The sequence below is a fragment of the Protopterus annectens genome, chromosome 3.part0 (assembly GCF_019279795.1).
Source record: "Protopterus annectens isolate FY-2018-M chromosome 3.part0, PAN1.0, whole genome shotgun sequence".
In the NCBI taxonomy this organism is placed as follows: domain Eukaryota; kingdom Metazoa; phylum Chordata; order Ceratodontiformes; family Protopteridae; genus Protopterus; species Protopterus annectens.
Window position 1 is genome coordinate 121,041,651 of NC_056731.1, and position 22,466 is coordinate 121,064,116.

General features: G+C 39.3%; 1 protein-coding gene across 1 annotated transcript in view; it reads left to right on the forward strand.

Moving 5' to 3' along the window:
- The window catches only part of LOC122796778 (macrophage mannose receptor 1-like), a 2,090,270-nt gene that overhangs the window by 1,031,045 nt on the left and 1,036,759 nt on the right, over positions 1-22,466 (forward strand). Inside the window, exon 18 of the mRNA XM_044065506.1 lies at positions 14,213-14,280. Within this exon, the coding sequence (XP_043921441.1) occupies positions 14,213-14,280 (68 nt within the window). The remainder of the gene's footprint in view (positions 1-14,212; positions 14,281-22,466) is intronic.

Consider the following 22,466-nt stretch of genomic DNA (forward strand, 5'->3'; position numbering starts at 1 on the left):
TTTTTCCCCTAACAGATTTGTTTGTTTTTCCATTGAATTGTACAGGTTATAGGTCACATTAAAGGTGGGAAAGTTTTGAAATGATTTATTGTGGTCTCATTTTTTATATCACAAAAACATATAATTTTAACAGGGATGTGTTAACTTTTTATATACACTGTACATGACAGAGTAACAACAGAGTTTTTTATATACACTGGAATGTCATAGCCACGTAAATAACAGTGTCCTGCTAAAGTAAAAATTTGAATATGCTGCAATGGCTATTTTCACAAACAGCTGCCATGCAGCATTACAGAAGAAACACAAAAGCTGGCAACTGATTCATGTTTCATAAAGGGAATCATATGCAGCTTGACACACGATGCAGAACACATGCAGCATACATAGGTTCATAGGTGTGTACTAGGCTATTGGCCCAAGGGCCTAAGTAATCCTAGCCAACAAGGTTCCCTAGCTTTCGCCACCCAAGAAAGTTATTTTCCTGTGCCCCTGTTGAGCAGAGACACAGAAATGATCCCCATGGTGAATTTTCTATTTCCCATCCACTCATCAAGATTTTTCTTGAAGAGTGCTAATGAGGAACTCTGCTTGACATAGATAGGTAGCTTGTTTCAGAGTATGGGAAGTCTCTTGGACAGGGGGGGGCCATGGTGGTGCAGTGGTTAGCATTGTCGCCTCACAGCAAGAGGTTCACTGGTTCAATTCTTGGCTGGGGTGCCTTCTGTGCGGAGTCTGCATGTCCTCCCTGTGGTTGTGTGGGTTTTCTCCAGGTGCTCCGGTTTCCTCCCACATCCCAAAGACATGCTGTAGGTGGATTGGACACCCCAAAGACATGCTGTAGGTGGATTGGACACTCCAAATTGGCCCTAGGTGTGTGTGTGTGTGTGTGTGTGTGTGTGTGTGTGTGTGTGTGTGTGTGTGTGTGTGTGTGTGTGCCTTCCATGGAAGGTTGGGTGCCAGGCTGGCAACTCGACACTATAAAACTCCACTGCCAATCATGAGCAGATAGGTGATCTGCTGTAGCAACCCCTAACCGGGAAAAGCCAGAAGAAGAAGGAAGTCTCTGGGACAGGAATCTATCCCTCCAGCATGTTCTGTTTATTGTGGTGACAAGGTTTAGACCCCTAGAGCATGCCGCTCAGAGGGATTGGGATTTCTTTAGGTGTAGCATGTCCAACAGCTCTAGGTTAGATGTAGCTTTGTATGTTAGGCAGAGATCGCCTCGGAGTAGGCCGATATGCTACGGAAAAAAGCTGGAGTTTTTTGAGACAGTCAGCATAAGGCATCTGTTTGAGGCTGGTAATCCTCTTTGAGGTACTTCTGCGACCTTTCCAGCTGTTGCAGATGTCTTGTGAGGTACATTGCAAATGGGGCATAGTACTCTATAATGGGTCTAATGAGTGACAAGCAGAGAGGAATGATGACTTATTTTTTCCTGGATGAGAACCCTTTCATGATGATGTGTGCCATGTAGAAGGATTTTCTAACTACTGTGGTGATGTGATTATCAAAGGAGAGACTACTGCCCACCACACATTTGGCATTAAGTAGACTGCCGCCTATGTGGTAGTTCATGGGTACATAGATTTTACTAAAGGAGATGACAATGCACTTTTTGGCATTGAGCTTGAGGCTATGGCTCTAACACTAGGCATCTGTCTCAGTGAGCCCCTTCTGTAGGATGTCTACATTGTTTGGGGACTCGACTATGGCTCCTAGTTTGCAGTCATCTGCAAACTTCATCAGCCAGAGACCTTCTGTGTTAGCCTGTACTTCATAGAAGTAGATACCAAACAGTAAAGGACCCAGGACTGAACCGTGTGGTTCTCTACTTGTCACTGGTTTGAAGTCAGATTTGGAGTCTGCAACTTTTACAGTGTGGGTTCTGTCAGTGAGCCATTTGGCAACCCATCTTGTGACATAGGGATTTATATCTAGCTTAGTGAGTTTATGTATAATTCCAGAATGAGGGATAGTGTCAAAAGCCTTGGCAAGGTCAAGATAGGCTGTGTGAATCACCTTACCCTCGTCTATGGCTTTGGTGACTACCTCAAAAAAGTCAATCAGGTTCAGGAGGTATAATCTGCCTTTCACAAACCCAAACTGGATGTGGTCCAGAATTTGGAGGTTGCCAATGTCTTTGTTTATAAGTTCCATGATGATGCATTCCGTAGCCTTGCAGATCAGGTCTGCATTATGACACGAAATGAGGATAGTGAGAAATTCATAAAGGGAGTCATATGATGGCTGGTGGGAGATATGGACATGCTGCACATATGAACAGTGACACACCAAATTTCACAGTAGTCCAGCATCGAGAAGCACTGCCAGTGGTATCTCTGATGATGGGCTGATAAACATGCATAGTAAGGCCAGGGAATGTAATGCAGTACAGTGTGTATCACAGACCTTTAGTGAGGATAGTACTCATGGAGAGAATAAGAGAGAATGCTGGGGCACCCCTACCACATGGCAACTTAGGAGCTGTTTAAATGTATTTTGTCATACTGTGCTGCTGTTGAATCATTTAAGTCCATAGGTAAAGGGACTTGCGCAATAGCATGTAGGATACACTGATCAGCTTAGATTATGGTCTGTTATAACACATATAAGAGGCCAGCAGGGATGACGGTAACAATCAGGAACATGTGCTAGGTATGTTGCTATGGATGCTTTAAAGTCCAGCCAGTGACACTTCACTGAGGCAGAAATTCCAGCAAAAGTCCACCAGCATTCTTTCACAAATACTTGAGCATGGCTATGTTAAAACTTGTTTCTTGTCTTCCATTACTCATTAATCTATGGGTGGAATGTAGACATGAGGCACAAGATACAGAAATGGTGGCATTGTGCAGAGTCCTTGCATACTTACAAACCACACACATGAACATCTCATTATCCTTTAACCAGACAAGCCCAACAACAGCTGCCACTGACTCATTCAAAAATGAACCTACCATTTGCCATACATGCTTTGTTTTTGCTTTTTTAGTAGCAATTGCACAGTAGACTGGGCTTTGCTGGCCTTCTGATACAACTGACCCTAAACAGTCTTACTGTTACTCATACTTTCCCTTGACATAGCATTGCATTATGGAAAAAATATAATGATGGATTCAGGTTGCAGTTATTTCTGGCCATTCACTGCCTTGCAGAGCAAGAATTAATTATTGGCTTTTAGCTGCTGTGCTTAACTGGATTTGAAGGGCATGGTAAGTTGTGGTGCATTATTTCTCTGTCTGTGAAATACACTCAACAAGATATTCATTTGGTGTTGCATGTTTATATATGTACTGCGCACTATATAAATCCAGGGTGCATATAAGTATTCTACTGCAGAGTGCAGCCTGACTTCAGTGTCAGTTACAGAACAGACAAGGATGGAGGAGCTATTCCTGACCAAACATAAGTTTTTGCAGTCATGTGGTACTAGATAATCCCACTTCTTGGTGCGCTCACTCCTTATTTTCTTTTCGTGTTCTGCATTTTAGAAATGCACATATGAAATTATGAACAGTGGATTGTAGAAAGAAAGTTCGTTTGTCTTTTCCCAGTTAGGGGTCACCACAGCAGAACTCTGGTCCACTAATGATTGGCAGTAGATTTTATGGTGCCAAGTTGCCAGCCCAATGCCCAACCTTCAATGAAGGCAAGCCAATTCACACATGTCTTTTGGAGGCCACTCGAGCATGGGGAGGACATGCAGACTCCACACAGAAGGCACTACAGCCAAGAATCGAACAAGAGAACCTCATGCTGTGAGGCAACAACGCTACCGCTGCACCACCGCTGTTTGATTGTAGAAAGAAAGTAAATGCCATATAGTCATAAAAGGCTTAACTGGAATCCATAAACATAGGTATCAAGTTTAGCTAAAAGTGATAACTTTTTCTTGTTTTGCTTGCCTCCCCCAATCCCTATCATCTCTCCTCCACACCATCTAGATGACTTCTTTCTCACATCTTTATACCTTGTTTTACTCTTCAGCGCCATCCTTTCAACTCACTATAATTGGCCAAGACTGCAGTGAAAAAAATTAATTAATTCTGGTGGTCAAGGGGCCCTAGCCATGTGGTTCTAGATACTCTTAAGGTGCATGTTAGACATGTTTTCCAACCTTTTCACCCAATGGTGCCTAAACAAAAATTTTCAATATTATTTTTTTTGTAAAGAAGAAATATGTTATGTCCACAATTTAATGTCGTAAACTATCAAAATAATATTTCTCAATAAATTGAAAAGACAGATCTGTACAAGGATACATAAATCATAAGTGAAAATAATCCCTACCTCTCTATGCCTCCACACACACACACACACACACACACACACACACACACACACACACACACACACACACACACACACACACACACTCACACACATACACATACACAACACACACATATAACACTAGCACACACAAACCTTCTATACACTCCACTGGCATTAGATTGCCATGAAAGTGACACAACAAATGACCACAATCTTATATTTTGCATTCTTACTGTAATACAAATAAATAGCATGCCTCGTCTTCCCTACCCCCAAATGACAGCCACTTCCTGTGTACCTGTGTCATGTCAGACTGGGATAAAAGTGAACAGACAAAATCTCATGGTCTCATATTTCATCTTGATGCTGTCAGGCACATATACACAGCATCCGTCCTTACCCCTGTCATTAAAAGATTGTCACCTGTATATGTGACTTATGTTTGCTTTTAGATTTCAACTTGTTCTTACAAAGTCCACTGTCTCTAGATAAGCTATAGCGATCATTTGTGCAAACTAATGAGGTCAATATTTGAGGAAAGTTAGGAAAAATGTAACCTCACTATCGCCAGCCCCCACATAAGCTATAGCAACCTTCTGAGCACACTAAGAAGTGCAAGTTTTAAACTGTATGAGCCCCAGGACAGAGGTTGAAAATGACCCCCCCCCAGCCTGCGTCAAAATTACCTTATACAGCTGGGGGTGTGGGGGGGGTCACCAAGCTCCCAGAATCTTCTAAGATTCTATATGCTTTGTGATGCATTTTATTTCTTATGTATGAAAGGTAATTACTTATTAACTACGTTTACTGCTATCCAGATGAGTTATGCATGTGCCACCATAGCCTGTATGTCCACAGATAAAATATGTGATATTATTCAAATTCACATGCACATACACACATACATGCATACCAACAGACATTGTCAAGCCAGGTATGTCATAAGATGCACACACACATGGATGGATGTGAAAAAATACACACACACACACACACACACACACACACACACACACACACACACACACACACACACACACACACACACACACACATTCATACACACCAGTCATTTGCACTGCTTGATTACTTACAGGCAAATTGAAAGCATACCAATTCAATTGTGGCATGTCTTTGGGAGTGCCTGGATAAACCCACACAGAGGCAGGAAGGATATGCAGTCTCACCACGTGAGCAATCACAGCCAAGAAATCAGATAGCAAAGTGTAATCACATGGCAATACTACTCTTTACTACTCTGCCAGAGGTTGGTTGCTTTCATATACATTCTTCCCAAACCATCTAGGATAGCTACTTACTGTGAGTACTGGAAGTCTGAAACTTAAATGCCTGTCAATATTAAGTTCTTCAGTGATTTACTAGAAAACTACACATTCTACAAGTAACGGAATAAAATAGGAGGCAAATTATCGAGCCTTCAAAATAAGAAACAGCTGAAAGTTTTGAATGTATCTTTTTTAAAAAAACAAGAAACATCTTTATTACATTATCATGTATGACATAGGCAATCATACATTTATATACATGAAAACAAACCATATTTACATCATTTCAGTTGCAAACATACTTCACAAACCATGAAGAGATACTTGTAGTTGCAAACATTATACATCGCTTATAATCTATCAAGTGATTGTCAGGCAAACATTACATAGCTCATTCAAGCCCTGCCTTCTTTTAAAGCTTGTTCCTCCTGTGCATGTATTATTCCCACAGTTTCCATTTTTCCTATGTAATTTGCTCCTACCCTTTACTAAAGGTCCAGGTTACAGTTGTTTTATCTCTGTTACTACATCCACTACTTCTAGTAATGCCGGTTTAGACTTTGACTTCCATTTACTAGTAATTGCTTTTTTTTGGCAGTCACCATAGTTAGACTCAGCAAGGTCTTACTGTGTCTAGGCAATTCTGATTCTGTATAATAGCTCAAATAATATTTTCCTTAGTTCCACAAATTTGCTCACACAGTATCTCTGACAGGGCAGTCTTCAAGGAATCTTTAAAGTTTGCCATCTCATTACATACCCAGAAAATATGTTCCCAGTTACCTCTTTCTTCCTCATCACACTTCCAACATTTTCTGTCTACCTGAGGAAAAATTCTTTGGAGTCTACTTGGGGTATGAAAATGCTTATGTAAGCACCTCTGAGCAAAGATCCTAAATCTTCTGGACTTTGTTGCGTATTTGGGAGACATACATATATCCCCCCATTGTTTCTTTGTGAATTGTTTATCCAGACTCTTTTCCCATTCCTTCCTAACTTTGTCTGATTGATTCTTATAGTTATCATGTAATATTTTGTATGCTTTACTAATTATGCCTTTAAAAGCAGCTTCTGTTCCAGATTCTACTAAAACTCTTCCAGTGCTGGTCCTGCACTTAGGCTCCCCTTATTTCTTTCTCTTTCCCTTAAAAGGGAAGGCAATCTATAGGCTGCAGTCCAAATAAATTATTGGCCTCTTCCCATTGTATTACCTTTCCTTCTTTAATTATTTGCTCCCAATACCTTGGTGCTTTTACCAATTTTCTCAAATAAATTCCAGCCCCCTCTTGCCTATTGTCTGTATCCCTGATTGCAGTCATCCCTATCTGCAGAATCTCCTTTCTCTATTCCTGTGTTGGCTTTGTTCTTAGAATACTTTCTGCTACTTTATAAATATAATATTCTGCATGGTTACTGTTATTCTCGTTAAGGATCAGCATCCAAAATCCCAGTCTTTCCTTGTTTCTTGAGCTTTCCCCCTTGCTTCATCATCATCCCTTTTCACTTTGAATGATAGGTTTCTGCTTTTGCTATATATAGGTGCCTTAACTGTGTATCTCTGAAATGCCCCTTCAATTGGGTAATCCCAAACCACCTTGTTCAGTTTGAAGAATCAGCTTATCCCACTTGACTCTTGCTATCTTCCCTCCCAGATAACATAGCACCTCTTTGCACAAACAATGGCCACAATAAAAAAAATCAAACTTGTTTCTCACAAATACTTATATGAGTCCTACCAAGATCTCAGTTTATTGAATGTATAAACTAAGCATATGGGCATCCACCACCAAGCAGTCACAGCTACTTTCTTAAGACCATATACTGCAGATAACTGACTGTGATAAAAATAATGGTTATAGAAGTGTATTTTTGTCTCACACATACAGTAGACACAGTTTGCATTCCAGCTTACATCATCCAAATACACATTAATACCACAAAGCTGGAATTATAACAGAAAATAACAGAACCAATCATTTCATAAAGAGCCAATCTCCTTACCAATTGCCTACCCACAGTATCTGGATTATTCTGCCAGGATTAAAAATAATGATTATATTAATGTATTTTATCTCATGTAAACAGTAGCCATAATGTGTATTCCAGCTTCTTTCTCCCAAATACACATCAGTCTCACAAAGCCAGAATTGCAACAGCAAACAGCAGGGAAAATAATTCCATCCACAGACAGCCCTTATACCTGTTGCCTATCAAGAGTATCTGGTTTGACACTGTCAGAATGAAAAATATAATAATTGTTACATAAATGTATTTTTGTTTCACATAAACAGTTGCTTTTCCTCGTATTCCAGCTTGCTTCAGACAAACACACCTTAGTCCTGCAAAGCCCAAATTATGGCATGGCCAATAACTTCATCTACAGACATTCACAGCACCCTGTCAATGTTGAAATAATAATAATAATAATAATAATAATAATAATAATAATAATAATAATAATAATAATAATAATAACTTATTTGTTACAATACAGACTGTGAGAAGAGAACACTGACATTTACCACAATTCACTCCCATTTTTCTCACTGCTTTACTAACCTCAGACTTCCCACACATGTGGCCTTTGTCTGCTATTTGCATACAGAACAGAACTGCTTTTGGCTACACTGTAATATGTTGATTTTTAGTCTTGAATATGCATCATCTCCACTAACTCCTTTGATAAATCTATCACTTGACTTCTTTAACTGCTGACAGCCTTCAGCAAATCTCTGCTTATGCAGTAATTGTATCTAACTACAGCAAAGTAAGCATTTTGTAAGAGTGTGTAAAAATCCAAACAACTAAGAATATGTGAAAGAAATAAGGCATATTATATATGAGTGATCAAATCATAGCCCGATTTATTGTGATGGGAATCTGTCACTAATATTCTTTACTGTATGTTTACATAGCTGTAGTTAACACAGTTAAAACTTTTTTTATCTGTGTGGTTATCATACTTTGTTGCATGCATATTATTTACTGTGTTTTGACTTCCTTGTGAATGTGCATCCTTCATACCATGCCTTTTTTATGTATATGTTTAAGTTTCTGAAACTTATGCAGAATTCTGTACTAATGTGTTAATTATTTCACTTACAAATCAATTTACCTTATTGTGGGACATTTCTTCCAGACCTTCAGTGGAAGTGGGTCATACCCTGAAGGATTACTCTTTGCAATAACAGCAAAATTAAACATTAAATGTATATACATCAATAAATACATGATGACAGATGCAAACATTTTAGAGGCACCATTATTAATACAATAATCTGTTTAGTGATACAAATAAATTAACACTGATGGAAACATTGTATGTGGTAGGAAGCACATCACTTTGGATTAATAGAGATAGTTAATGCAACAATAGCTACAACATTAAGAGAGATAAAAAGGCACAAGTAAGTCTCCTTTAGTTCAGGTATCTCATCATGAAGCTGATTATGAAAATATAATACAATTTGTAGTTTCAAAGATTCCGTTTTAGAAAAAATAATTACAAAGAATAAAAAATACCTGCTGCCCAAGAAAAATAAAAGTGAACAAGACATTGTAACAAATGTGAAAAATGTAAATACAAATGACAGCTTATCCAAATAATAATTATCTGTTAAAATGCACAAGGTAAGTGATTTCAAAAATATTGCAAAAAATTGTAGAGATCAAGTTATGGTGGCACTCATTATATCCCAAAGGACTTCATAACCCCCTTGTGCTTTTAACATCCTTGTCTTCTGTCCATTATTCTATTCTTATTTAGACATGCTTTGTTCTGTTTGTAACAAAACTGCAAGATTCATATATGGGTGGCAAGGGAAACATACCACAGTGATTGGTGAAGCATCTGGCCTGGGCATCACTTCCGCCTTGACACATCTGCTTTTTCTTGCTTACTCTCTACTATAGACAGATCTTCTCCATCCTTCCCTTTATGTCATATCTATGTCTAAGAGCTCTGAGGCTTCACTATCCCTCCTACTTCCAGAAGAGTTTGTGATGGGGCTTTGTAGTGGAACTGACTACTGAATGCAGCGAGTCTCTGTTTTATACTGACCTCTAACTATATCCACTGGATGCAGTTATTATCCCTAAAAAATCCAGAAATGGCATCCCCCTAAATTAAGTCTAGGCTGTGTTTACCATTATGAACATACCATTGAATACAAAAGGACAAAGGTACTGCTACTGTAATTATTATGAGATGTAAAGGACATGCCATTACACTTTATACCTTTCAGGGCAAACAGCTGGTTTGGCTTATGATCATTTCCATGTGGGTTGTGATGTGGACCAATGTAGTGCTTTGCAGGAAGCCAGGATATGAGCTCTCGTTTCACATGGATTTCTATCTGAAGTTGTCACTGGTGTTTCAGAGTGCATATCTGAAGAGTTCACTGTTAATATGCCATCTAGGAAAGTATTTTCTGAGTCAGTTAATCCTGTATGCTGGAAAGTTATTTCTTGTGGTAAATGTCCTCCCGCCTGTATGTTGGATATTTCTCCAGACGACTGAACTTTGCTGAGCAGAGTATTTATATATTGCCATACTAAGGATTATAGGGCTGGCACTCACATACTTGTTTTGACTGCAGCTGAAAATGTTCATGATCTCCCTATGTGTAAGCAATAGATGATTGGAGGCACTTATCTAATTAGTGGGCAAACAACAATGCAGTTATTTTCTATACATGGGTGCATAACTGTGGATGACAGAAGTAAGAGTTTTCCTTTTGTGACTATGCTTATGACATCAAAGTCTTACAGGTCCTACAGTTTATCCTGCAATGCTATACTGAGCATATTTTTGGTGTTACATTTTACACCAACACTGACCTTCTGTATCTGTGATTTTGAGTTTTAATGTATCAAGAGTATTCTTAATAACTCCCTCACTCTAAAGTTGACTGCTCGCATCTGCTACCTTACTCAGAATGTATGGAGGCATGCTTATTCTCTTGGCTTGGATGGTGATTATTACAATGATGCAAAATTCAGAAATCTTTTAAAACAAATGGCTGCTCTTGAGGATTTTGGTGTATATTCTGCATGCCTTTCCTGTGTTATCAGCATGCTTTCCTTCATTTGCAGTGTGCCGTTATCAGACTTTGAACAGCACTATATTTTTAGCAGGACATTTGCTACTCATGTTTTTCCTGTGTTACACATACTACATTTCTGCCTTCATTCTGCTCAGGGCTGGCAACAATGTTTTAAGTGTCTACTTGGCTGCTGCACTTTGATTTGAATTTAGTAATGCACTGTCTAGTGAGAAAATAGACAAAGGTTAGCAAAATGTGTGGGAAACTGTCATCTGGAGAATCTTTCAGCCGTCTCAGATGGGGATTTGCTGTTAAGGAAGAAGCTTTATTGCATTTATGGCAGAATAGATCCATGTTCACTTTTTGTACTTCCTTCAGGCTCTGAACTGGCATATGATATGTATTAAGATAACCTTAGCACATTGTGGTTGTGCCTGTATGTATGTTTTGCCATTAAATAAAACATGTCTATTTGTTGATGTTGCATGCTACAATGCTAGCAATTTGCAATATTATGGTTGTGCATGTGACAACCCTCCATTGGACCAGTAATCATGGAGCCTCAATCCTCACCACTGGTAACAGTGGGGGGTGTTCGCTGGGAGGATAACAGGTACATGCACAGTAGTTCCAGATGCAACTCTCTGCATCATGTTCAGTTTCCCTTAAGAACACTCAGATACTACAGTCAGCCCGGGGCTGGTTTCACCCTCTTCCTCCAGATCCCCAGTAAGACTCCCCACTGGCACAGCTATAGAGTTGAGATCTCAGCTGAGTGACCAAGTCAAGACCTCCAGCACCCTCTCTGTCCAATCAGTGCTTCATATCCCTGCCCAAGTAGCTGGCAATACACACACTTTGAGGTTTGATTTACACACACACACACACACAGACACACCTGGGAAAGGTTGGCACAGGTTTACTAGCTATGCCCCCTTCTGCACAGACTATAAGGTAGCTACCACTGCCACCATTCACTCCTGCCAGCTACCTTAAGGCTCTTCCAAGGGTACACAACATACTGAGTGAAATTAACATTAATACAAATGGTAGTTTGACCAAGAACAAGGCTATTAGTAGTGGCCCACACAGTATCACCAAAAAAATACAAGTACTTTCAAAACTTATATATCTCTACAAAGATCAAGCCACAATGAAAGGTTTAAATATATTTAATAATAAATAAAAAAAGAACAAGATAATGCTAAATTCATATTCACAGTGACATCAGAGTTCAAAACCACAGGAATATTTAAAACAACATTGAAGGACAGTCTCAAACAAATAAAGAAACTAATATCTAAACTAAGCTTCACTATATTCCTGACTGAATCTGAGAGAATGATGTTATTCCTTAGTAACTTACTTACTAGAGCGAGGCAGATGATGTGGTGAATGGTTCTTCTTGTCAGGTCCAAGACAGAATACAGAATGCTCTGTCTCACTAGGAGACCTCTCAAAACTACTGGGATAGCTTGTAGAACAACATCATTTCTGGTCATCAGACTTCTAGTTCTCATGCAAACCCCTATTGCTGGCAGCTGGCAGTGTTTAGCATCTACCTGTAAAAATACACAGACAAGGGATTTTGCTCAGATCTTTGGCAGTTGCTAGAAGTCATAAAACAATTGCATTCCTTCATGCTTCCAGAGTAGCAATTGGTTCACTCCAAAGAGAATACATAAAGCATCCTAGTACAGACTTTGTGTCACTGGTTGCATTGAAACCTGTGAAATAGCCCCTTTATGGCCTAGCCTATAAAGTGATTTAATGTCAAATATTTTTCTAAAGTTTGCTGGACTGAGATCAACCCTCCAGTTTCCTCTGTTAAAACATATGCATTTAAATAATTACAATAGTGCATGTACATGTCTGTTGTCTTCCAGTAGGGCACACTATGGATACATTTTAAACACAAGCATTTTACAAATACCTTTTCAACACAAACATCTGTACAAAGCAGTTTGATATACACATGACATACAGTTATAATACATTTGTAACACAAACATCTTATACAAATTAGTTTGATACTCACATATGACATATTATTACTTACAAAATTCCAGCTAGCTGTGCTGGTAGTACCTCCTTTCGTCACAGTGCAACATTCTTGTCTGAAGTTTTATTTAGCTATTGATCTTAAGTCAGACAATTATATTTATATATATATATATATATATATATATATATATATATATATATATATATAAAACCTGTATATATGTATATATATATATTATGTATATATATATATTTTTTTTTTTTTTTATATAGATATGGATATATATATGTATATCTATCTATAACTGTGTATTGGTCAAGCAGTGTGAGCACAAGCAGAGATGTGTTCAGGTAAGTGTGGGATTTGTCTTATATAATAACTGCTTGTTGTTAAGTAAGAGAAAATGTCAGATTTACATGTGAGTATGAATGTCGATGAGTGTGTAAAGATGTGTGCTATAAGCCCTGACAGGTGGAGTTTGTGCAGATAATTTTTTTGTGAGTAGTCAAAAGCTTTGTGTGTGTGTATGTATATATATATATATATATATATATATATATATATATATATATATATATATATATGTGTGTGTGTGTGTGTGTGTGAGTGGGTTGTTGAAAGATAGTGGTATACATGGGCAGGTTGGCTTGCCGTATGCATTTGATTCCATTCTTGTTGTGGGACTGTGCGTGTGCTTTCTTTGAATTGTCAAAAAGTAGTTGTGTGATTGTATGATGACAATGTGCATTGTCCAATGCTTGTGGTACATGTGCACATGTTTGTGTGCCTGTCTGTCTGTGAACGCATGTATGTGTGTGTGTTTTTGTGTGTGTGTGTGTGTGTGTGTGTGTGTGTGTGTGTGTGTGTGTGTGTGTGTGTGTGTGTGTGAGTGTGTGTGTGAGACCGTGTGTGTGGTTGTAAGGTTGCAGTGCCTGGATTTTATATTTAGCAGTGAGTGTGTGTGTAGCTGCGGAGTGTTTCATATGTTTGTTGTGTACGTTGTGGAACTGGAATGAGGGCTCTAGGAAAGTTGTTTGTGATGGGTGCATGTGTGACTCTACGTCCTGAGTGGCACTTATCCAAATGTAACTGCAGTCTTGGAGCTAGCTATACATATGTTTTGGGGGGTACAGAAGTGTGTTAGGAAAAGTGTCCCTCTACAAACTACAAAATAGGTGTATTTTCTGTGTTCTTTTGCACATTTGGGTACATGGATGTTGAGTGATGAATGAGATTAGAGAGTGTGTGTGTGTGTGTGTGTGTGTGTGTGTGTGTGTGTGTGTGTGTGTGTGTGTGTGTGTGTGTGTGTGAGACATGATCGTGTGTAGGAAATCAGTAGGAATCTCAATATTTAAACTATTTGTTAAGTTTACTTATTCAGTTTTTTGAGATTACGACAATGTCTAGAAATCATGTTATCTTCTGTGTCAAAAGGTGAATTGTACTGCAGTATCTGTTGTCATGGATGTCAGATGTTGCTGTTATTATAGTCAGTTAGCCTGACCAAAACTATTTATGGAGCTTTATAGTGTCTGATACTCTATATATTTGTAGAAGTAATGAGATAAACATAATAAAATGTTTACTTTCATTTACAGATTTGTAGGAAATACTACAATACAAATATCTACATTGGAATGAAGCTGGGACTAGACGGAACATTCCGGTATGTATGTATCACTTCTGGAAAAACAGATTTATGGAATTATGAAAAGAACATTTTTACAACTTAGAAATATCCATAATTCTGTGTAATGTTAATGCAGTAACACATTTTGCTATACTAGAGTTCCTTGTACAAACTTTAAATTTTGAAAAGCAATGAATACTGTACGGCTCTTAAGCCAGTAAAGCAGTGGGAGAGTGGTTGACATTATTACATATTTCCTGTGTAAGGGAAACTGTTTGATTCAAAATGCCTTGTATAGTTTGGCAGATAGGAGGTAGTAATGGGAGCTGAAATTAAGCCATTTCTAGCTGTTGCTGTTGTTTACTGGTCAAAACTATTGGTTTTAGTGCATACCTGACCTTTACAGCAAACAAGGGGTGCATTAAATGTTGTTAAGGTCGGGTCTCACTCTATAGCAGTACTGAGCCAGGTTGTAATTTGGCTATTTTTTGAGTGTAATCAGAGTGATCCATGCACTACAAACTAAATATATGTTTATCAGTTACACATTCGTTTTCCTATAAAATGGGACTGTATCTTGGTAAAGTAGGACAATACACGAATGGAAATAAAGTAAACAAACTTCTTTTAGTATTGTTAATGAGAAAATGATTCCCTTTGCTTGTGTGTATTTTAACTGCAGCATGAGAAATGCTTAAAGGTGGCAGATAATAGCAAACAGTAGTGTAGCTGTTAAATAAGAAACACTTGTGCCAGAAACATACATTCCTTCAGCTGCAGTGCACAACTGCCATAATGTTGTGAATGAGTCAGATATTTAGCTCTGCTGGCCATCTTCAAATACAGCATTCGGCCTGAAGGCAACTGACATCTGAGTAATTGAAATTAAATCATTTATATAAAAATGAGGGTATGGTGTTCAAGTATGATGCACATTATCTTTTTCTCCGTTTATAAGATTAAATTATTTATTTATAATCCATTTATAAGATTAAATATTGAGGGGGGGTTTATACTGCAGTATATGGTATTAAGAGACGGTGGTCTCACAACTCACACCACTGAATCTACTTAATACGTGAGTATGTAGGCCTTAAAAATATACAGTACATGAACAATGATGTTTAAGGCTGTGACTAACACCAACCACACCCAATAAAGTCCACATTGTTCTAGTGTGGAACAGTGGTATAACTAATGACTTCCCAGGCTGTTATGCCACTCAGTCTTGGAACTGTGCCCTCCAATAGAAACTTTCTACCAGTGACTATAACTGGACAAGTCCATTTTGTACACATACAGTCTTACAATAATACACTGCCACTAGCCAGACCCATCTAGTACACCAGAGATTTAAATTGCTAAACACTCATGAAATGAACAGACTGTATCAAATCACATATCTGTAGCTGCAGCAAAGTATTCGCTTTCTGAAAGTTGGATACATGCATAAATAACCAACGATATACCTTTAAAAGTAAGTAATAACATTTACTGGAAACAAAATAACGCAACATAATGGATTCTGAAAATTAAATACTCTAATAATTATACTCTTTCACAAGTAGTGAAATAGTTTGAAGAGTTTTTTTAGCTTGGTGAGAACACATTTAGCTTCATTCCCCTTTCTCCTTAATGTCTCAAACGTTTCACTTTCATGTTTTGAATTGATGAAAATTCTCCAGCTACAATGAGGGACACAGGTAGAACCCCTGGGACAAATTTGTGGTTTCCCATCCAGTCCTCAAGATTGTGCTTGAAGAGGGTCAGCGAGGTACTCTGTTTGACATGTATAGGAAGTCTACTCCAGAGACAGGGCAGCCTCTGGGAGACAAACCTGTTTCTCCAGCAGATTTTGTTGATGTTGCATATTAGATTTAGGCCTTTCAAGCGGGTAATTCACGAGGAGTTAGACCTATGGATATGGAGCATCTCTAGTAGGGCAGGGTCTGATATTGCCTTGTAGGTGAGACACAGATCACCTCTGAGCAATACTGTATGATACTGAGTAAAGTGAAAGGGATTTGAGCCTGTCCATATAGGACAGGTGTTGGGGCCATGGATTTTCTTTGTGAGGTATTTCTGTGGCCTTTCCAGTTGGCGCAGGTGTTTGGAGAGGTACATACTAAATGGGGTGTTACACTCAATTATAGGCCTAATGAGGACGGAGTAAAGAGAGGTAATAACCTCGTTTTTTTCTGGATGCAATCCCTTTACTTATGAGATGAACCAAGTAAAAGGCTTTTCTGACCTCTGCTGCTACATGATGGCCGAATGTGAGATTGTTGTCAACATGAGTACCCAAGTCTCTCACCACAGCTTGTGTGCTTAGTGGGTTGCTGTTGATGTGGTAATCAGTAGCTAGTGTGTTTTTGCTAAATGGTATGATAATACATTTTTTTGCATTTAAATTAAGGCCATTTGTTGCTGTGAGACCATCTTTTGGTATGTTAACATCATTTGGGGAGTCAGTGACAGCAATCTTCTTGCAGTCATCTGCAAACTAGGTTAGCCAAAGGCCTTCTGTCACTGCCTGGACCTCTGAGAAGTAGACGCCAAACAGTAGGGGTACCAGGACAGATCCCTGGGGAACACCAGTAGTGACAGGTCTGCTGTTGGTTGTGGAGGCACCTATTTTGACCTTGCGGGTCCTATCATTGAGCCAGTTGGCCACCCACCTGATGAGATAGGGATTTATGCCAAGTTGTGTTAGCTTTTTGATGATGCCCGAGTGGGGGATTGTGTCAAAGTCCTTGGCCGAATCAAGATAAGCTGTATGTACTGACTTTCCCTCACCCAGGGCCTTGGTGACAATCTCAAAGAAGTCAACCAGATTTAACAGGCAAGATCTTCCCTTGCCAAATCCAAACTGGGTGGGGTCAAGTGCTTGAAGATTGCCTGTGTCCTTGTTTATGAGACTCATAAAAATACGGTCCATGACTTTACAGATCAGACTTGTCAATCTAATGGGGCTATGGTTTCCAGGGTCAGTAGTGGCACTACCTTTGTGCAAGGAGATTAGAATGGCAGTTCTCCACTCTGCTGGAATGAAGCCTGTACTTAGGCTGTGGTTGAATAGGGTGCTCAGTGACAAAGCCAGTTCTTGCTGGAGATGGTGCAGAATACAGCCTGGGATACTGTGAGATCCCATGGAAGCTGTGTTCTTTGGATAGGGCCTTTAAGACTTGATCTATGGCAATGTGAGGTGCAGGACAAGTATCTGTGATAGCAAATGGGCCTTTGCGGGGATAGGGGAGTGAAGTTTATGTACCTATCTGCTAGCAAGTTGGCTAAGTCAACAGGATCAGTGTACGTGGTACCATTAAGTACTAATTCATAGCAAACCAGGTCTTTGCTATGGAGGTTCCTGACATAACTGAAGAAGGCTTTGTGGTTTCCCTTTGTTTTGAAGGCTAGTTTCAATTCATAATTGGATTTGGAGATTTTCACTAGTGATCTAATTTGCTTGTTGAAGCTGAGGAGGGAGTTGTTCCATTTTGGAATTTGTTCCTTTTTACCCTTGGACAACAGTTTCTTCCTTTTGTTGTAAAGCTTGTTGATAGAGGATGTCAACCAGACATGGTTGTGTTTCCTTGAAAAGCAGGTTTTAGTTCTGTTGGGTATGGCTGAGTCCATGCAGTTGTACAGGTGCCTGTTCAGCATAGTTGTCTGCATCTTCTGAGGGGGGGGGGGCAGTCATATGAAGCTACTAAATCCTTCCCTAGAAGGTTTTAGTCAGCTTTTGAGAAGTTTTTTAGCCTGGTTACAGCTAGGGTGGGAGACAGGGTTGGGTGGAATAGAAACTTCGAAAGAGAAAGACCAGCGTTCTGATCTCACCAGGGAAAAATATACTATGGAAGTACTGCAGCAGTTGCCCATGTTGGTGAGAACCAAGTCTGGAATGTTATCTCCCCCTGTGGGGGATGAAACAAGCTTTTCTAGTGTGTTAGAACTGATGAAGTCAAGGAATCATTAGCTGAGTGCATTAGTGCAGGAATAGTTCAGCCAGTCTATGGTGGAGTAGTTGAAGTCACCAAGGGTCAGGGTGTTAGTGGGTACCTTGATGGAGTCAAGTAGGTCCAGGTAAGATGGGTAGGTAGCCTGAGTCATGGAGGGGAGTCTATAGCTGGCTATAACTTGGATTGTTGTCTTGCCAACTGCCTGTTGCAGCTGGAGTAATTCCAGTGCATCATGCTGGCAAACCACTCTGGAGGTGTGCCTGTCCTTAATGAAGATAAAGACTCCACCACACTTACTCTTCCCAGCCTTATTTTGGGGAGGGAGTATGTGAAATGAGGTATATCCTGGTAAGACAGGGGTGCTCTCTGTAGCCCTGAACCAAGTTTCCGTGACCGCACAGACACTGGCTTCTTTTGGTGTGAGGAGACCCTCCATGAGTGCATTTTCAGGTTAAGGCTCCTACCATTAAGCAGTATGACCTTCAATTTGCTTTTTGGCAGATCTTTTATGGTGGAAGATTTGTCTTTGGGATATAGCCTAAAAAGGCACAATGGGTGAGGCAAGAGCTTTGGCCAGGATCTGGAATTCCAGGGGTGACAGGTGGAGACCATATCTGGCAAAGCATCAAGGCCTGTGAACCATGTCATCCCAGGTAGACAGATAATGAATCCCCTTGGAAAGACACTATAAACTAAGCCAAATGTTGAAGTCAATAATTTTTTTTTGTATTGTGTTGTCATTCTTGGTGCAGGTAGGAAGTTGCTTAGGGCAATGGTCATACCTCCCTGGGTCATACACTCTGAGAGCTCAATCATGTCTCTTCATATAGTCCAGGGAGGTACATCTCAAGTCATTCACATCAACATGGACAATGACAGAGTCATACTTGTACTTGTTGTGGATAGACTTAAGTGCATACATGATGTGGTGGATTCTGACACCTGACAAACAACTGACAATGACCTTCTTCTTGTCGAGCCTGGTGAGGGGGACATCTGTGTGTCTCACAATTGAGTCACCAATGACTAGTATGTTTGGTTTATTGTTATGCCTTATAGGCTGCATTGGTTTGTTGTTATGCCTTATGGGCTGTGTATCTGAGACACTGGTGTGTTGTCTGCTGTATGTGCTGTCTTTGGTGATATGTGTGGAATGTTTGTGAGTGTGTTTTGGAGGTGTCTGCTGTTTAGGTAAGTTTTTATTGAGTACCTCTGCATAGGTGAGTGTGTGTTGTGCTTGGCTATGTGATGTTGGTGGTGTGACGTTTGTGTTGGCAATCTCTTCGTTGTCAGGAGTACTGACTGTGGCACGAAAGAGCATGGATTCCAGGTTACTGCTGAATAAAGTGTAAAAATGTGGGGGTTTTTTTTGGTTAAGTGGAGACAGACGAAACAGAAGAACACATTTACTGTAAGAGCAGCTGAATACAGTGTAATTGTTGTGTTATTAAGTGGAGAGGGAGGAAGCAGAAGATAATTCAAGATTAAGAAACTAAGGGGGTTGCCCTTCCCAAATGCTCTCTCTGTACACAATAGACAGAGTTGATGAGACAGGACTGGGAGGAGAGTCTGAAATCAAAGAAACAAGGGGGTAGTCCTTCCCAAATGATCTCACTGTACTCAGTTGAGTGAGCAAATGAGATGGGTCTGGGAGGATGCTAAGCTTGTTAAGGCCTGATGCCCTGATCAAGTATATCCTTTTCTCTACTAGTGTTCTTTAACAATCCTTCCAGGGACTCTTTGTTTATAAACTCTAAGACTTTGTGCATGTTTTATATTGCTGGTACAGGTCCCCTAGTTAATCATTGGATAGTTAAAATCATCTGGGATAACAACAAACCTACTAATGGAGGGTTCATCCAGAATATTTAGGAATATTATGTGAGTTTTTGGAGGCATGGTGGGTGCTCTGTAAGAAGCTGTGAGCTCATAGCTACTTTATTTATCATGCTTTGAATCTCTATGAGCTCTATTTGAGGGTCTCTAAGTATCTGTCTTGAGGAAATATGATTGTTAACAAATATGGATACATTATCACTGTTTCCATTGCATCTAAATAACTGGTAAGCCCAAATTCCAGGCATTAAGGGAGTGCTCTCCAGGCATTCGAACAAGATTTCTGTAACAGCACATACATGGATGTGCTTTGAATGCAGGAGGGTCTCCAGGTGTGGTAGGTTGTTGTTCAGACATTTGATATTAAGTATAGCCACCTTGATACAGTCAAATAGCATACTTGTTTTGGAAGTTAGATTGGGAGGTTCATCTGCTGGAGCCGGGCTAAAAAGGCACAAGGTGGCTGCAAAAGCTTTTGCCAATATGTGAAAACCCAGAAATGAAAAATGCAAACCATACTTGATGAAGCAAGAACAGCTGTCAAGTACCTCGACCCATGCAGACACATACTGGACCCCCTAGAATGTCACTATGTGGATAAGCCAATCCTATTTTTTCTTTATACTTCAGTATCACTTTTGGTGATGGAAGGATTCCAGTCAATACCAAGGTCTTTCTTGCATTTGTGACATGCATAAAGAACTCTGTCATGTTACTCTGTCTCCATATTTCTCGGGGTTCTGCATACCAGGTTGTGTACCCAAGCATGGGCCACCACCATGCCATATACATATTTGTTTGGTTTAAGATCCTGAAAGCACTTGTAGCATTGACAATCTTGGGTGTGGAGAGACAGCTCAGTCACCCTGCTTTTGTCCAGCCTTGTGAGTATAGAATCTGTACGCCTAACTATGAAGATTGCTTTGGCACAATTAGTCTAGGTTGTGCTGCTTTCTTGTGACTCCAAGCTGTGTTGTACTAATTAGTGTTGCAATGCTTAGTTTACACAGGTCTTGTACTTAGTAGCCAATTGCAGCTCTAGCTAGGATTTTTAAATCCTTCAATGTATAGTAATTTAGTATGTGCAGACTGTGGTGCAGGAGACTGATGCTTGAATCTTAATATGTACTTGCATCTCATACAGATACTCAGTGATGAGTTAAGTAAAATATCATTGTCTGTGAGGGTGAGGGAATTGTTACATTGTAACCACCTTTGTGTGCAGTCCATGCAGTGAATTATCAGTAACCATGAAGAACCACACGCTGGACAGCGTGTGGTTCTTCATGGTTAAATTGTTACATTGCCTGAGTATACCAAGTACTGTGAGCCTGGAAACAGAAGGTAGACTAGTTTGTAGACCTTACATCTTAACCAAGTGTGTGAGGTGTGTGAGGGAAGAGTAAGAGAATATTATAGTGTTTCAGTTCCTGGGTTAAAGTACTTTTTTCAAGAAAAATAGCTGACATATTAATTAAGGTCTGAGCACTATATTAATTGCGTGCAATTTATATTTTAATTTAGCCAAGCTGTAAGGTCAGTTTGGTAGGTAAATAAGAGAAGATAGTTATATTTCATCTCCTTGTTAAGGTGTTGATTTGGGATAAAATAACAAATGTAGATAGAAAAAGAAAAAAACAGTTTAGTTCAAGCATCAAAATCGGGTAGGCAGTAAATAATTTGGTCTATACTGGCTATGAGAGCAACTTTAGCTGTTCAAGGGTGTACCACTGCTTAAATCTGCAATTTGTACAGTTTTAACTGGAAGGCAGAGTTAACTAAGTTTTCTAAGGCAGAATTCAAAAGCTGAAAGTGCCATTGTCTTTCAAATGTATCATTGCATGATACGGACCTGAGCATTACCGCGCACTGTTAGGCTGAGAAGAAAATGTGAGAGAATCAATAAAAAACCCTAAGAATTGCAGCTACCAATACCCACCCCTCAGAAACAGTAACAAATTATTCCCTGCCCTAAATAATCACTATTACACTCAGCAAGTTTACATTTTAACTAGAAAAGCAACTGAAACTGTCCCCTAATGTAAGATTACATATAAAAATGGGGAAAAGAATGGAAATTCACAGTTAAAGCACATGATTAGCAAATGGAGATGTTGTGCTGTGAATCTCAGTGTAATAAAATGGAGGCTCTATTAACTACACAAAGAGCTAGCCAATTGCAAAATGCAGAATATAAGCAATTTTTACTAAAACTCTAATAGAATGCAAAAAAATTTAAAATTCCGGGGGAAATACTTAATTAACTAGAGGGGCAACAATCTGATGCATTAACAGCCAGGTGTTTATTTAAGACATAAAACAAGCAATTTCAGCAAAACAAACTGTAAAAACAGTTATAACATTCAATAAAATGAGCAATGAAGTACAGAAAACACAGATATAATGATAAGTGCAGAGAAAATCAAT